The sequence below is a fragment of the Aulonocara stuartgranti genome, assembly GCF_965226115.1.
Source record: "Aulonocara stuartgranti genome assembly, chromosome: 7".
NCBI classification, from domain to species: Eukaryota; Metazoa; Chordata; class Actinopteri; order Cichliformes; family Cichlidae; genus Aulonocara; species Aulonocara stuartgranti.
The window spans coordinates 43,594,548-43,609,739 of record NC_138945.1 but is presented as its reverse complement, the minus strand read 5'-3'; the positions used below and the strand labels follow the sequence as shown (position 1 = coordinate 43,609,739).

General features: G+C 45.0%; 2 protein-coding genes across 4 annotated transcripts in view; one reads left to right on the top strand and one right to left on the bottom strand.

The window, feature by feature from the left end:
- LOC309711189 (carbohydrate sulfotransferase 1-like) overlaps positions 1-10,724 on the bottom strand; it is a 30,353-nt gene extending 19,629 nt beyond the window's left edge. For 2 of the 3 annotated variants that reach the window (XM_082541314.1, XM_082541316.1), the window contains exon 1: positions 7,771-7,844. The gene's annotated coding sequence lies outside the window, so the exon portion shown is untranslated. Of the gene's footprint in view, positions 1-7,770; positions 7,845-10,538 lie in introns of those variants that run through there. The other variant, XM_082541315.1, reaches the window with a different exon arrangement.
- Positions 10,725-11,091: 367 nt separating this feature from the next.
- On the top strand, positions 11,092-14,879 carry LOC309710631 (uncharacterized protein). Its single transcript, XM_082540264.1, has 3 exons — positions 11,092-11,521; positions 11,807-12,037; positions 12,650-14,879. The coding sequence occupies exons 1-3, from the start codon at positions 11,329-11,331 to the stop codon at positions 13,600-13,602; spliced, it is 1,377 nt and encodes a 458-aa protein (XP_082396390.1). The 5' UTR covers positions 11,092-11,328; the 3' UTR covers positions 13,603-14,879.
- Positions 14,880-15,192: the final 313 nt, after the last annotated feature.

Sequence of the window (15,192 nt, the reverse complement as noted above, 5' to 3'; positions counted from 1 at the left end):
ATCAAAAAGTCTGTGTCCAGGGTGTGAGGGGTCTGTGATGATTTTCCCTGCCCGTTTCCTGGTTCTTGAGAGGTACAGATCCTGGATGGAGGGCAGGGGGGGTGCTGATGATCCTTTCTGCTGCCCGTACAGTCCGCTGCAGTCTGCTCCTGTCCTGTTTAGTGGCTGCTCCATACCAGACTGTGATGGAGGATCACAGGACAGACTCAATGACCGCAGTGTAGAACTGGATCAGCAGCTCCTGTGGAAGACTGTACTTCCCCAGTTGTCTCAGGAAGTACATCCTCTGCTGGGTCTTTTTGAGGATGGAGTTGATGTTGGTCTCCCACTTCAGGTCCTGGGAGATGGTTGTACCCAGGAACTTGAAGATCTTCACAGTCGACACAGGGCTGTCTGATATGGTGAGGGGGAGCAGAGTTGAGGGATGTCTCCTGAAGTCCACTGTCATCTCTACAGTCTTAAGAGTGTTCAGCTCCAGATTGTGCTGACTGCACCAGAGTACCAGCCGCTCAACTTCCTGCCGGTATGCAGACTCATCACCATCTTGAATGAGGCCAATGACAGGGGTGTCATCTGCAAACTTTAGGAGTTTGACAGCAGAGTTATTGGAGGTGCAGTCGTTAGTGTAGAGGGAGAACAGTAGTGGTGAGAGGACACATCCTTGAGGGCACCAATACTGAGGGACCGGGTTTCAGAGGTGATCTCCCCCAGCCTCACTTGTTGCTTTCTGTCTGTCAGGAAGCTGGTGATCCACTGACAGGTAGCTGGTGACACGCTGAGCTGGGAGAGTTTGGAGGAAAGAAGTTCAGGCACAATGGTGTTAAAAGCCGAACTAAAGTCCACAAACAGGACCCTGGCATAAGTTCCCGGGCAGTCAAGGTGTTGCAGGATGTAATGCAGCCCCATGTTCACTGCATCATCCACCGACCTGTTTGCCCGGTAGGCAAACTGCAGAGGGTCCAGCTGGTGGCCTGTAATGTCTTTCAGATGGGCTAACACCAGTCGTTCGAAGGATTTCATGACCACAGACGTCAAGGCGACAGGTCTGTAGTCATTCAGTCCTGTGATGGTGGGTTTCTTGGGAACAGGGATGATGGTGGAGCGTTTGAAGCAGGAGGGAACTTCACACAGCTCCAGGGATCTGTTGAAGATGCGAGTAAAGATGGGAGCCAGCTGTTCAGCACAGGTTTTGAGGCAGGAGGGTGAGACGCCATCTGGTCCGGGGGCTTTCCTGGGCTTCTGTTTCTGGAATAGTCGGCTCACATCCTGAGTGTGTATTCTTAGTTTCAGGGAGAAGGAAAGGGGGGTGAGAGGTGTGGTGGAGGTTGTTGAGTCTGGGTTGGAGAGGGTGGTGGTGGTCGTTGAGTCTGGATTGGGGAGGGTGGGGGTGGTCGTTGAGTCTTGATTGGGGAGGGGCAGGGTGAAGGGGGGAGAGGTGGAAGGTGTGTTGGGGGTCAATGTCTGAAGCAATGTCCCTGGGGAGGGGAGGGTGGGGCGTGGGAGTCTGTCCGTCTCAAACCTGCAATAGAAAGTGTTTAACTCGTTGGCCAGGTCTTTGTTTGCTTCAATAGTGGGTGGGGGGCGTCTGTAGCTGGTGATTTCCTGCAGGCCCCTCCACACTGACGCAGGGTCGTTGGCTGAGAGCCGTTCTTCCAGCTTCTGGGAGTAGATCCTTTTAGCTGCTTTGATCTCCTTGGTCAGTGTGTTCCTGGCTTGCTTGTACAGGACCCTGTCACCACTTCTGTAAGCGTCCTCCTTGGCCTTGCGAAGATGTTGGAGTTTAGGAGTGAACCATGGTTTATTGTTGTTGTATGTGCAAAAGGTCTTTGTTGGCACACACACGTCTTCACAGAAACTGATGTATGATGTCACAGTGTCCGTGAGCTCATCTAGGTTCTCAGATGCAGCTTCAAAAACAGTCCAATCAGTGGAGTCAAAACAATCCTGCAGTTCCTGCTTTGCTGCGTTAGTCCACTTCTTCACAGTTTTGACTACAGGCTTGGCACGTTTGAGTTTTTGCCTATAAACTGGAATAAGATGGACCATGCAGTGATCAAAATGTCCCAAAGCTGCCCGGGGCACAGAGCGATAGGCATCTTTTAGAGTGGTGTAGCAGTGATCCAGTATGATGTTGTCCCTGGTGGGGCAGTCTATATGCTGTCTGTATTTAGGGAGTTCGTAGTTTAGGTTTGCTCTGTTAAAATCCCCAAGAATAATTGTAAAGGAATCCGGGAATTTCCTCTCCAGGGTAGTAATCTGGTCAGCCAGCTCGCACAGTGCGTTGTTCGCGTTGGCCTGTGGAGGGATGTAAACTCCGACCAGCATGAAGGAAGAAAACTCCCGCGGTGAATAAAAAGGTTTACAGTTGATGAGAAAACTTTCCAAGTGTGGGCTGCAGTGTTTCTGTAACACTGTGACATCAGTACACCAACCTTCATTAATGTAGAAGCAGACTCCACCACCCTTTGTTTTCCCTGAGAGCTCTGTTTCGCGGTCCGCCCGGTGAAGTTGGAAGCCCAGCAGATTTAAGACAGCGTCTGGGACTCGCTCACTGAGCCAGGTTTCAGTGAAGCAGAGGGCAGCAGAGCGTGCAAAGTCCTTGTTAGTCCGGTTTAAGAGCAGTAATTCATCGACTTTGTTTGGAAGAGAGCGGAGATTCGCGAGGTGAATGGAGGGGAGTGCCGTGCGGAATCCTCGCCGACATTCAAAAACAAAACAACAACAAATCAGTCACCAATATAGCCACCTTTCTTTGCAAGGACACTCAAAAGCCTGCCATCCATGGATTCTGTCAGTGTTTTGATCTGTTCACCATCAACATTGCGTGCAGCAGCAACCACAGCCTCCCAGACACTGTTCAGAGAGGTGTACTGTTTTCCCTCCTTGTAAATCTCACATTTGATGATGGACCACAGGTTCTCAATGGGGTTCAGATCAGGTGAACAAGGAGGCCATGTCATTAGTTTTTCTTCTTTTATACCCTTTCTTGCCAGCCACGCTGTGGAGTACTTGGACGCGTGTGATGGAGCATTGTCCTGCATGAAAATCATGTTTTTCTTGAAGGATGCAGACTTCTTCCTGTACCACTGCTTGAAGAAGGTGTCTTCCAGAAACTGGCAGTAGGACTGGGAGTTGAGCTTGACTCCATCCTCAACCCGAAAAGGCCCCACAAGCTCATCTTTAATGATACCAGCCCAAACCAGTACTCCACCTCCACCTTGCTGGCGTCTGAGTCAGACTGGAGCTATCTGCCCTTTACCAATCCAGCCACGGGCCCATCCATCTGGCCCATCAAGACTCACTCTCATTTCATCAGTCCATAAAACCTTAGAAAAATCAGTCTTGAGATATTTCTTGGCCCAGTCTTGACGTTTCAGCTTGTGTGTCTTGTTCAGTGGTGGTCGTCTTTCAGCCTTTCTTGCACTGAACATAAGTTCCCTGCAATTTCTGAAGAATATTACAGTAAATCTGGCTGAAACTTGGCCCAGACGTACAGCAGGTTTCCCGGAGGAGGGATGTGTTGAAAGTTGGACCTCAACTACTCAGGATGATTTTTAATGAATTTCTGAAATTTCCATAATTGTAGTGTCTGTCTGTGTTTCAGATGGCGGCGCGCACAGACGCAGCGGCCCGGAGCTCCTACACTTTTGCACTTTTGGTGGTACTGTGTATTATTTCACACAGTCTGGGGTTACTTCAATACAACAGAGATGATCTACTACAACTAAGCCGTGGAGATCTTCAACTAACATCCGAGTATCTCATCCCCCCGGAGATCGTTAAGCAACCCCCGGGGCTACCCGCAACAGCAAGCCGCAGGAGGAGACGTTGCGAGCGGAGGCAGAAGAGAGGCAAGCGGGGAGGCCTGTGGGCACGGCTAAAGACTAGTCCGTTTAAACCACCACTCCCGATCATATTCCTCTCCAACGCCCGTTCAATCCGTTACAAACTGGATGAAATACGACTGCAGATCGCCACTCGACGGACTTTTAATAACTGTTCGTGCATGATTTTCACTGAAACCTGGCTGGACAGCGCCATTCCCGATGCGGCTATCGATCTAGCAGGCCGCACCGCCTATCGATCCGACAGGTCTGCGGACTCGGGTAAGAAGACTGGCGGGGGGCTGTGCATCTATATTAACAACCTTTGGTGCACGAACGTCACGGTAACGGAAAAACTGTGCAGTACAGAGGTAGAACTGTTGGTGTTAAAGTGCCGTCCATTCTATCTCCCTCGGGAATTTTCTGCCGTTTACATCTGCGCTGTTTACATTCCACCAGATGCTAATGCTAAGCTAGCGTTAGCACAATTGAGCAGCAGCATCAATAACAGCCTGGTAGCACACCCGGACAGTGTCTTTATTGCGGCTGGGGATTTTAACCACGCGGACCTGAAATCTGTACTTCACAATTTCCACCGTAATGTGAAGTGTGCTACCAGAGGAGATAGAACGTTGGACCAGGTGTACACCAACATGGCGAATGCGTACAGAGCCCAGGCTTATCCCCACCTGGGTCTGTCAGACCATCTCTCCCTTCTGCTACACCCAATATACACACAAAAGATCAAGAGCACTGGGATTACAACCAAAACCGTGAGAACATGGCCGCAGGATGCTATTCCGATGCTTCAGGACTGTTTCCACTGCACAGACTGGGATGTATTCAAGGTGCAGGACACTGACAATCGTGTCGCATTGGACAGTTACACCTCCACTGTCTTGGACTACATCTGTTTCTGTGTGGACAATGTAACAACTTGGAAACGATTCCGTGTGTTCCCTAATAATCCACCCTGGATGACACACGGAGTTCAACAACTTATTCGAACAAGGAACAACGCTTTCAAATCCGGGGACCAGGAGGCATACAGTGCTGCCAGGGCCAACCTGAGAAGAGGCATCAAGACTGCCAAGCAGCAGCACAGGAGGCGTATCGAGGCCAGGTTTGAGAACAACACAAACCCAAGGCAGGTCTGGGAGGGCATCAGGGCTATCACGGACTACAAAAGAAGAACACCATCACCCTCAGCCGACAGTTCTACTCTGGCTGAGGATCTAAATCTCTTTTATGCCCGTTTTGACAGGGAGAACACCGACCCTGTCCTGTCCCCTCTCCCCTCAACCGACCCTGCTCCGGTCCTGAGCACTCATGAGCTGAGGCGTGTGTTCCGGAGCATTAACACCAGGAAGGCGGCCGGGCCGGATGGAGTGCTGGGCCGGGTGCTAAAAGACTGTGCTGCGGACCTGGCGGACGTCTTCACCTCTATATATAACACCTCGTTGTCCTGTTCACTGGTACCATCCTGTTTCAAAGCAGCAACCATCGTTCCCATCCCAAAACAGTCAAATGTCACATGTCTGAACGATTTCAGACCTGTGGCACTCACCCCCATTCCCGCCAAATGCCTGGAGAGACTGGTCATTAAACACATCAGAGCTGCTTTTCCACCATCCCTGGACTCGCACCAGTTTGCATACAGGGAGAACCGGTCAACCGAGGATGCGATCGCCACAGTGCTGCACACATTACTGAAGCACTTGGAACACAGGAACACCTATGCACGGCTCCTCTTTGTAGACTACAGCTCGGCTTTTAATACCATCCGGCCATACAAACTCCGTCCCAAACTCCACCAACTGGGACTTAACTCCTCTCTGTGCAACTGGATTGTGGACTTCCTCACTAACCGTAGACAGAGTGTCAGAGTGGGTAAGAACACCTCTTCCACCCTTGTGGTCAACACCGGTGCCCCTCAGGGGTGTGTTCTGAGCCCTCTGCTATACACTCTCTTCACCCATGACTGTATTTCCTCCTGCGCGTCCAATCTCATTGTTAAGTTTGCAGATGACACCACAGTGCTCGGACTTATATCCAACAATGATGAGACAAACTATAGGACAGAGGTGCAACAACTAGAGTCATGGTGCCACGACAATAACTTGGTCTTAAACACCAAAAAGACCAAGGAGATCATTGTAGATTTCCGGAAGAGGGGCCATAACAACCATCTGCCTCTCTTCATTGGCAGTGAGGCGGTGGAGAGGGTGAGCAGTTTTAAATTCTTGGGGGTAACTGTGACCGAGGACCTGTCCTGGGGCAACCATATCACCTCAGTTGTACAGAAGGCCCAACAGCGCCTCTACTACCTGAGGAGACTGCGGAGCGCACACATTCCCAGATCTCTGATGTTGAACTTCTACAACTGTGCCATCAGCAGCGTTCTGACGTATGGATTTCTAGTGTGGTTCCCCAGCTGCACCAAGGCCGATCAGCAAGCACTCCAGCGGGTGGTGAAAGAAGCTGGCAGAATTATTGGAACAAGTCTGCCAGAGATCAGTAATATCTTCCCCACTCGCTGTCTGAGGAGGGTGCACAGTATCCTGCGGGACCAACATGACCCTGCGCGCCACCTTTTCCATCTGCTGCCCTCAGGGAGAAGGTACAGGTCTATACAGGCCAGAACATCCAGACTGGCCAACAGCCTGTATCCACAGGCTGTGAGGCTCCTGAACTCTCTGCCCCCCTCTCACGGACAATAACCATATCCAACTTCTTAATAGCAATGAACTGGTCTGCATTGGTGCATCATATCTTTATTCTCTTCCCCCTCCTGCCCCCCCCCCCCCTCTTTCTTAAATAGATAACTATCATATCTGATATCATATCTCACAGTACAATAATATTGAATGGGTTGCATTGTTGTATTTTGTCATGTTTCTCAGGTCTTTGTCTGAATTTCTACGAACATTATTGCTAAGGATTGTCTTATTGCATTGGAGTCACACTGGGTTAAATATGTACACTTGGGTTTTAAGGGGTATTTATTATTTTCTTCTTTTTTTTGGGTTGTATGGAAGCCCCAAACGCAATTTCATTGTTCTTGACAATGACAAAAAAAGGAGAGAGAGAAAAATAAATCTGGCTGAAACCTGGCACACAGGTACAGTAGGTGTCCCAGAGGGGGGATGTGTTGAAAGTTGTACATCAACTACTCAGGATGATTTTTAATGAATTTTTGAAAATTGACACAATTGTAGTGTATTGGCTGTATTAGATTGAATAAATGTTTCCATTAATTTCTGAGGAATTCTACAGTAAATTTCGATGAAACTTGGCACACAGGTACAGTAGGTGTCCCAGAGGAGGGATGTGTTGAAAGTTGGACATCAACTACTCAGGATGATTTTTAATGAATTTCTGAAAATTGACATAATTCTATTGTATTGACTGTATTGAATTGAATATAAGTTTCCTTTAATTTCTGAGGAATTCTACAGTAAATTTGGATGAAACGTGGCACACAGGTACAGTAGGTGTCCCAGAGGGGAGATGTGTTGAAAGTTGGACATCAACTACCCAGGATGATTTTTAATGAATTTTTGAAAATTGACATAATTCTACTGTATTGGCCGACTGCATTGGATACAAGTACCCTTTAATTTCTGAGGAATTCTACAGTAAATCTGGCTGAAACGTGGCACACAGGTACAGTAGGTGTCCCAGAGGGGGGATGTGTTGAAAGTTGTACATCAACTACTCAGGATGATTTTTAATGAATTTCTGACATTTCCATAATTGTATTGACTGTATCGGGCCGTTACATTGTAATTTGTGCGCGCGCGTGCACGTGTGCGCGGGTATAGGCTTTCAATCGGCACATAAAGCGAAAAGGCGCTACCGTAAAGACTGGTGTAAAAGCGCAAGGAAATTTATGCGGCGGATAGGAGGCGGCTGGCTTGACCGCGGCTCACAAATGACGGCTCACTTTACCGCGGTCGTGAGACGTCACATACTCCACAGCTACCCTCCCTCTCCTGCTCTACCTAGCCTCCACCACCCCCTCTCTGCCACCTCTGCATGCTTCATCATTTTTACGCCCAATAATTACAATCGTTTGTGTTTGTTCAAAGAATAGATGCCGAACAGTTACCATGGAGTTATTTCTGCTGTGCAACATTTTATCTAATATTTATTGTATGAAATAACAGACAGCACATGAAGGATGTAGCAGAAAAGCGGGGTGCACTCTGGACAGCCCAGCACCCCATCACAGAGCGACACCTACGGCTAAATTAGTCATCAGCTAATCCACCGAGTCACGAGCCACACAGTCTTTGGCCTGTGGGACCAAGGTGGAAAACTGTGGGTGTATATTTATAAGAAAAAGTATTTTAGATCAGTGTGTAGAGTTTGCCTACTTCCATGTGTTAATTTAACTACACTTGCACTTGTTTATCAAACACAGACCAGACCTTTATGAAGCTTAATGCTTTGGTGATTAAAAAATAAGAAAGGAGGGCTTGTAGTTGAGACTGGGGATGCTGGGTGAGAGTGCCTCTGTGATTCATGTTTCCATATGGCTTAGAAAGATCAATGAATGCGCAAGTAGCTCTTTATTCTTCATCATACTTGCAGCTGATATTGAAGTAGGGCATGTGTCATAAATGCGTACAAAGCTGACTACTAGCTTTTATATGTGTAGTTTATATCTACGTGATAAACAGAATCCGTACAGGTTTATGGATCTGCACATATTCATAACATTTATGGAGAGAATACATATAACATGTGGTTATATATATTTCCGAGATATGAATAACAAACTATCCCCTCAGAATACAAGTATATAACAAAGAACGCAGATCTGTCAAAATCCAATAAAGAGTCTTCAGGAAACTGCATTACTGCAAACACATCTCAGACAGGCAACATCGTCCACTAGTTTTAAATCTCTTTTTTTCCAACATCACCCAAGCTGTGCATCTTAGGTGACGAAAGCAAATTAGGTACGGAACCAAATACATCACATATAGTCCTTACTGCCTCATGAATCGCTAAGAAAACTATCCTCTTGAACTGGACAGTTCATGAGGATATTTCATCTCATGATTAATGAACTGAGCCTAGATGATTTTTAATTTCAGGTAAGGTCCATCCATTCACCCATTTTTTGGCAGTTATGTGGGTTTGGGTCACACAGGGTAGGGTAAGCAGAGAAGCCCAGACTTCCCTCACTGCAGCCACCTGCTCCAGTTCATCCAGGCGGACATTGAGATGTTCTATTCAACTGTCAGTTAAATTCTAGTCAATTTTATTAATATAGCACCAAAAATAAATAGCAGTTGCCTCAGGGTGCTTTATATTGTACAGCAAATAACCCACAGCAACAAAGAAAACAGAGAAAACCCCAATGATCATATGACCCCCCTATGAGCAGATGCTTTGGTGACAGCAGGAAGGAAAAAAGCTTTTAACAGGAATAAACCTCCAGCAGAATATGGTTCAGGGAGGGGTGTCCATCTCCCATGACTAGTTGGGGTGAGGGAACGAAGACAGGACAAAGACATGCTGTGGAATAAAGACAGAGATTAATAATTATGAAATGCATGGCGTTTATGCAGAGTCAAGATTCGGCTGGTCAACTGCATCTAAAGGACAATGGTCACTCTTTTGAGGATGTCAGTGTTCACACTTCACACTTTGGTTTGAAAGAGGAGTGAAAGAAGCCATCTATGTCCACTGTGAATGACCACAGAGGCGGTGGCTTATGACACTAACTGTCTGCGATCTATAATCCAGTTTTGAGATCCCTTCCCAGACATCTTCACGCCCACTCACATCCTGAGTCCATAACACTCTTGGGGACACTCCCATTAGGGTTAAAATCTGGAACTCCCCACCAGTTGCTCTTAGAACTGAAGAAGCTTCTCGGATGAGAGGTGAAACATCTTCAAGGAAACTTAAAGAAGTCCAGACGCTTTTCTTTCCAAGCCCGACTACGATGACCTGGATGACTGAGAACCTTCACAGACATATCATGGCTTATATCTGAATAGAAAGAAATATGTATATAGAAACCTTGAGAAAGAGGGTGAATCAAAGTTTATTTTGATAGAAGGTTCACTTGGGAAAAGCAAATAGCAGCAATCAGAAATTGGATCAAGACTTAGCTGTTTATGTTTTGGAACAGCAGCTCAAACTAATTTAAAAAGACTGAATGTAATTGAGGCTGAAGCCCCAGTTTTATGCTTTGGGGCCCTGCATACACCTCCACCTTTATTGGTAGAAATTAGATAAACACCACCAGGAATAAGCAATAAGGGAAAAACAGCAATGTGATACACAATCAAACGTAGGAGACATCAACCACAACATCCAACAACATAGTATTATTAGAAAATGCTAAAGTTGGTTGTAGCCCTTCAAATTCAGTGGGCAGTGATTTTGACATGGATTCTTTCCACACCAGAAAACGATCTCAGTACATTAGAAAACACAGGAGCAAATTCTAATTCTGTGTCCATGGTGGAGGAAAAGTTAAGAAGGAGCTGGGTATCTCACCTACAGATTTATACAAAGTGGCCCATGATGAAGTGGCAAATCAGACTTTGCCTGACATCCCAGACCTCGACATCACAAAGCTCAGCTGAAGTAGTTTCTGTTAATAGTACTTAGCTAAAGTGGGTGCAGGAGGTCAGGTTAAGAAGAGTGATGATTTCAGCTCAGTTTTGATGAGACTTAAAGAAAAACTACCTGTCGCTTGATCAGATGTAAAGGTGAAGCTCCTGGTTCTATCGTACAGGCTTGAAAAAGCCAGAGAATCAGTAGAACTGGCATGGAAGGGATTGGTATTGACCTCAGATTAGACACAGGGACTTCAGAGTGTAGAAAGCGTAACAGCTCTGCAGCAGAAGCAATGGAAAATGAAAAGGGTGTGATTACATTTCATTGCAAAAGACTATCAAGATACAGAAACACCATCTGCTCCATGTAACAATGAGCAGGAGGGACAGGATGATACTGAGTGGGCTAACACTGCCTCTGTGCTTTGAATCATCGGTTGGCATTGATGAGAAAGCATCCTGAAAGAAAATGGACATGTGAAAGACAGAAACTATCTGCATTGATCATCAGAGTGGACTACTCCTTTAGATCAGTATTCAATTTGGATCATTGTGGACCCATAAAATCAATATTTAGGTTTTTTGCATAGTACCAGACATATGTCAGGATTTGATCATCTTGTAATTCTACGAATGGCCTGATGGGGGCAGCTCTAGGCTTTGGATTCGTTAGACTACCGGAAATCCAACAGAAGAAGAAAGAGCTGCTGGAGTAATATGGCGCCCGGCACCTACTAAACGTTGTTGCCCCGCTCTTTTTACTCGGAAGTTGATTTATCATACAGCAAAAAGTCACCGTCAGTGTTTCTTTGCGTGTTCAGTCTTTCTCAGTGAGTCTTTCTCTCCAGAAAAAAAAACGCTTTTAGCTCGTTTTTTATTTTAACTTTGTCTCAAACGACACCGTCGCCTATAGCACGGAAATGTCCGAAGTGGAAGTAATAAAGCTGCTGGTGAATCAGCGGCTGACTGCAGTGGCTGAAGAGATAGTGGGACTGTTTGAGAAAACCTTTGCAGAGTACCGAGACAATGTGGCTCGCTTGGTGGAGGAAACAGAGCGACAGCGCAGGCTGCTGGAATCCGTAAAAACCCCGGGAGCTCCCTCACCACACACAGGTCTGTGCAGCGTGTCCTCGGTTTGCTCCCGTTGCTTGATTGTAATTCAGTTGCTATAGTTGAGTCTTAACGGGTAAAAGGAAATCAAGTATCAGACGTCGCTGAGATTGTGTAAGTTGTATCAGAATAAAGACATCATCACAAGAGCACTTTAACAAAAATTACAAGAAAGTCTGACTGCTTGGGAGCAAAATCTAACCATAACACGAGAGCATGCATTTTATAGGAAGGTCACATGCAGAAAAGTGCTGTCCAAATATTTGTTTGTATCTGCGTTTCTTGCAGAATCCCAGCCGGCGTTGGAAATAGACACAGCACCGAAACAACAAACTTTGGGAGTGAGCTTGAACCATGAGCACATAGGTGCTCGCTACATCAAAGAGGAACAGGAAGAAATGTGGAGTAGCCATGAGGGAGAGCAACTTCAAGGAGTGGAGACGTTCTCTTTTGGCTTTATCCCTTTAAAGACTGAGAGCCGAGAGGAGTCGGAGGTCAGCTCTCCATACCTTGTGAAATGTAAGTTTAATTTGTTAATAAAATGTAACAGCAGGAGAAGAGTAATTAGCTCATTTGTCTGATCTGCACTACAAAGCAGCTATACCTTCATCCCCATCCTTAAAACCTTCCCCCTCACAGAGAGAATTATAACCTTTTTCCTGCTTAGCTGTCACCTATAGATTTACATCCCTGATAAGCAGGAGTCTCACTATGTGTTTAACGTCTCCCATGAACTTAAACGGCCCCCAGTATGTCTGTGTGTAGGTGTGATAGAGCAAAAGGCCCACTCGGGAAGCTAACCTTAGTGACAATGTGATACTACTGTTACTAAAGTGATTGGTTAAAATACGAGATCAATACATCGAATAAAGAAATTTGTTACACTTACATGTTTCAGATCATCTAAAAAATGTAAATGTTAGACAATGATGACACAAGTAAACACAAAATGCAGTTTCTAAATGAAGGTGCTTATTACAAAAAATCTAAACATGGCCCTGTATAAAAAAGTGACCCCCCCCCCCCCCACACACACACACACACACACATACACACACATAGAGGTGATATATTATTATTATAATTGGTGATGTATTATCTACCAAACTAAAACTTTTAATTTCTGTCCAGTGTTACGTGGAGACTATCAGCCGCAGCAGAAGTGTAATGAAGAGGTTCCGTCTCAGGAGCACGAGTGGAGACCTGCTCTGAAAGAGGAGCCTGAATGCTCACAAACTGAAGTTGAACAGGAGGAACTCAGGAGAAGCCAGAGAGAGACACGTATAGGACTGGGAGAGAATTCAGTCACAGAGTTGCCATTCATTGCTGTAAAGAGGGAGGCTGATGAAGAGCAAGCTTTGTCGGCTCAGCTTCACAACAACGCAGAGTCTTCAGACTGCCAGTCCACTGAACATATGCAAGTAGAGAGTGATGGTGACGACAGTGGAGGAGCAGAACCACTGACCGAAGCAGCTAGTGACAAGACTTCCGACTCTTCAGACAGTGAGACTGAAGACAGCGATGATGACTGGAAAAGAATAAATACAAAGCAGTCCCATTTTAAAGTAATGATAGGTAATAGAGTTGCTAACTCACAACCTGTCCAGACATTAGATCCAACTCCAGTTAGTGATGAGAAGACTTCTGATTCATCTGAAACTGAGACTGAGGACAGTGATAATGATTTGATGGATAGCGATAAATCTAAGAAAGGTTCAACTAGTGTTACATTTAAACATGCTCTTGTTGCAAGTTCTTCAAAAATGCATACTGAGAAGAAATCTAACTGTAGGCAGCAACTGAATAATCACACAGGTACACAAACAGCACAGATTTCTATCCAGGGTTCACAACTTGTTCTTCACAAAGCAAACTCAGGTATGAGAACCAGTTCTACAGAACGACTTTTAAGCGACTCCAAGAAACGTGAAGAAAGTGCATCTCCGAAGGCACAGAACACCAAGGACAAATGCTTCACATGTTCAAGTTGTAATAAAAGTTTCCAAAGGAAAACACACCTGATTCAACATATGAAAATGCATAAAGAGAATCCTAACATTAGTGGTGTAAACAAGCCAGTGTAGTATCCAGGAATGGCTTGTTTCATTTTGTCCTTTTGTTATCCAGGAACACTGTTAACCTTTTTCTTACTGTTAAGTGAATGGCATTCCAACTAATGATAACCAACTATCTACAGAATTTTCAGAAATAAAATATTTTTTTATTTTTGTTTTTTAATGGACCCAAAGGTCAATAAAATGTAAAAAATGTTACAAAGACAAGTGCAAAGCTACTGGTACTTTTTTTTGTTATTGCTGAGGCTGCAAAACCTGCCCATTCAATTGCTCATTAGGAAGTTCACTCTGTTCTTAAGCTCGTCTGCACAGAGGACCAATGAGCTTATTCCATGTTTTGTTCTTTTTTTCTTTTTTTTTTGTACATCTTCTGTCTAAATTAAATGTGTCAAAAGTTTGTGAGTAGTTTAAATAGAATAGACACAAGTCATTTTACTAGGTACTGCTGTTCAACTGCTTCCTAACATAAATGTTAGCCACGGCTTTCTTTACATTCTTTTAATGCTTGTTTGTTGAAAATGCTAGGGCACCGCTGAAGTTCAAACTGAGAATCAGAGTCGGGGGGGACTTTTCCAGGCAAAAATGCCTGTGACGTCAGAGAACAATGGCCAGTTTTAATTTGATTGGAAAGTAACAGAAAATCAAACACTTCGAATAAAGGTATGGAGAAGAGCATATCTGGATGCACTACACATCCAACCTTGAAGCAGATGGGCTACAGCTGCAAAAGACCACAACACCTACCACTCCTATCAACCAGAAACGAGAAACCGTGGCTACAGGATTTTAAAAAGCGGACAATAGAAGTTTGGAAAACATTGCCTGGTCTGATGGATCTCAATATCTGCAAGGTGTATGTAATAAAGCGTCAAGAGTATTTGCCCATTAGATAGATAGATGGTAGCTCTTTTACAGGATGGTATCACTTTGCTGAAATGGTTTGGGTCCACTTGTCATTTGACACATTAACATTACTATAGTTTTGTACTGACCTTTTTATTTTGTAGTGATAATCTTTATCCTATGCGAAAACATTATTCTCCAGACGACAGTGGTGTCTTTCCAGGTGATGATGCACCTCATGTGGTTTATGGAGTGTAGAAATATGGGTCATGTGCTATGGCTATTGGAATCACAGATGTAATTTCAGCTGAGCATATTGGAAGGATTTGAACTGAAATGTTAGACTACTACCCACAACTGTTGACTGTTTTCCCCTTTAATTTGTCACCACTTCATAGGAGACCTGATTGTAAATAAATGTGCCTATAAAGCACTTTGGGTCACTTTGGTGTCTTTTGATGTTGAAGGAAACTGTACTCACTGACACATTGACTTTCTTTACAATTTCTTTATAGGAAACACCTACATTTTTAAGTGTGTTACAAGATAAATATATATTCTTAGTGCTTATTTTCTGATTATATTGTTTTTTGTACTTTGTAAATGACCCTGTGCACGAGGAAATGCTAACTTCCTGGTTTGAGACCGGATGTGGGGTTGTACATTTCCGGTAGCTTTACTTTGCGGTCAATCGCTACTGCAAAGATATACCCCAAAATCATGTCCAAAACTTGAAAACGGAAAGATCGCGTTAAG